We start from the raw sequence: 2500 nt of genomic DNA on the forward strand, positions 1-2500 counted from the left end.
ACTGACTCAGGCTTGGCTCCATTTGTGTGTGTGTGTGTGTGTGTGTGTGTGTGTGTGTGTGTGTGTGTGTGTGTGTGTGTGTGTGTGTGTGTGTGTGTGTGTGTGTGTGTGTGTGTGTGTGTGTGTGTGTGTGTGTGTGTGTGTGTGTGTGTGTGTGTGTGTGTGTGTGTGTGTGTGTGTGTGTGTGTGTGCATGTGCTAAAATGGTACGATGATGTACAGGCATTGAAGGAAGTGTCACTAGCGCTGTATGTGTATATTTGTGGCAGAGAGAAGATTGGCCATGTGTCATTGGTGCTGTATGTATGAGTTTGTGCCAGAGCATTGGCTATGTGTTATATTGGCCTTGTTTGTTGATGGTCAGGATAATCTTGGGCAGGAATACTGAGGCCAAACAAACTGTAGCCCCCTTCACGATTTGGTGCTTAAACATTCTTGTCAAGGCTTTTCATAGACACACTGCTAGATTTAATTTAATTGTGATCAGCCAATACGTCACAAACACATGTCTACTGCAGGACCTAACTGGGGGCACCTTCATTTAACACCTCAAACCTAAATACCTGGTAGCAGAGTGGGAAGAAAAGAAACAGTTGATGTTTGATGATTAGTTTGAAAAGTTTGCATTCTTACCTCCTCAACTCTGCCAGCCTCCCACGCATTTCCACTTCTGGACTCTCTGAGAAGGGCGTTGATGCTGGCGGGGATGTGGCCGTGCCTGTGCCTGTGCCTGTGCCTGTGGCGGTTGGCGTGGACGCGTGTCCTTCCGTTGGCGTGTGGGAGCTGGGGGCCTCAACCGTGGATGTGCCACAGACTTTGTCCACCTGTGTGTGTGTGTGTGTGTGTGTGTGTGTGTGTGTGTGTGTGTGTGTGTGTGTGTGTGTGTGTGTGTGTGTGTGTGTGTGTGTGTGTGTGTGTGTGTGTGTGTGTGTGTTTTTTTTTTATGGTGACACACAAGAAACAGACAGAGGAGATGGAAGAAGGGATTAGCGAAGATGGCACACACCACTTATGGGCAATTAAAGGAGTATCTATTTCCATCTGACCATAAAAGTGATTCAGTTCTTCGGGTGCTGAGAGGGACCATAAAGGTCTTAGTAAAGTGAAGGGTATTCATTTTCATTGTTAAGTTGAAAAGGTGGGTCAGAAAAAGAAGAAGCATGACGAAAGGGAGAGAGACTGCGGAAGGAAGGGGGACAAAGCAGACCGGCCAAGAAAGAGAGAGAAAGACAGAGAGATAGAGAAAGACGGGGGGAAACGAGGCCAGAGAGAGAGGAAAGATAAAGTCGCAGTAGGAAAAAAGAAAGTTTAGGAAGCAAATAAAGTGAAACAGAGGGGAAAGTAAGTAAAAAAGCAGAGGGCATGAACAGGAAAAAAAGTGTGAGCAACAAAAAAGAAAGAAGAAGAAAGAAGAAAAATAGAAGTGTATTAAGAAAGAGCAAAAGGGCAAAAGGGCGAAAGAAAGAAAGAAAGAAAGAAAGAAAGAAAGAAAGAAAGAAAGAAAGAAAGAAAGAAAGAAAGAAAGAAAGAAAGAAAGAAAGAAAGAAAGAGAGAGTAATTGTGGGGTTGATGTACTGGTGTAGTCTGTGGATGGATCTGTTGGGTGTCTGGCTGCTATAAAGCTCCACTAATGGGATTAAACACAATCAGAATCCCTTAATGATGATCAGTGGGCAGCGCAAGGTATCGACAGGAACGCACCCCTCCCTTCTCACTCAACCACACACACACACAGTCTCTCTCTCACATAATCTGTCTGCCTCTCTCTCTCTCTTTCTCTTTCTCTCTCTCTCTCTCTCTCTCTCTCTCTCTCTCTCTCTCTCTCTCTCTCTCTCTCTCACGCAAATACACACACACACACACACACACACACACACACACACACACACACACACACACACACACACACACACACACACACACACACACACACACACACACACACACCACCACCACCACTTCTCAGCACCGCCAGTCTCACCCATTATTAAAAGCCAGGCAGGTAATGAAAAAAGGCCCCAAACGATCCCACCGCCACCCAATCAATGCCATCTCATCCCCTTAAAAGCTTTCCCTGTTACACACTGGCTTTCAATCAGGCCAGCGAGTTGCTCAGAAGAGGGATACAGTGCACTGTGTGTGTGTGTGTGTGCGTGTGCGTGTGTGTGTGTGTGTGTGCGTGTGTGTGTGTGTGTGTGTGTGTGTGTGTGTGTGTGTGCGTGCGTGTGTGCATGTTTGTGTGTGTGTGTGCGTGTGTGTGTGTGTGTGTGTGCGTGTGTGTGGAGACGGTGGAGCAGGGGGAAGTGGTGGGGGGGGTCGACGAGAGTGTCTGGCGGGAAGCCCTGATGATGTTGCAGATACCGGTACTGTCTAGTCAGTGTTGGGGAGTACATTGCAACCATTACGTCATTCTCCTAGGCCGTGTTCTTAGGAGATGCCGATGCTATTCAATCAAGTTGGGATGCTGTGCTGTGCTGTGCTGTGCTGTGCTGTGCTGTGCT

The 2500-nt window shown here is 47.2% G+C and overlaps 1 protein-coding gene across 2 annotated transcripts in view; it reads right to left on the minus strand.

The window, feature by feature from the left end:
* gpc5c (glypican 5c) overlaps positions 1-2500 on the minus strand; it is a 256644-nt gene that overhangs the window by 163967 nt on the left and 90177 nt on the right. For both annotated transcript variants that reach the window (XM_063218535.1, XM_063218534.1), the window contains exon 4: positions 633-823. In XM_063218535.1, the coding sequence (XP_063074605.1) occupies positions 633-823 (191 nt within the window). The remainder of the gene's footprint in view (positions 1-632; positions 824-2500) is intronic.

The sequence above is a fragment of the Engraulis encrasicolus genome, chromosome 16 (genome assembly GCF_034702125.1).
Source record: "Engraulis encrasicolus isolate BLACKSEA-1 chromosome 16, IST_EnEncr_1.0, whole genome shotgun sequence".
Lineage (NCBI taxonomy): Eukaryota > Metazoa > Chordata > Actinopteri > Clupeiformes > Engraulidae > Engraulis > Engraulis encrasicolus.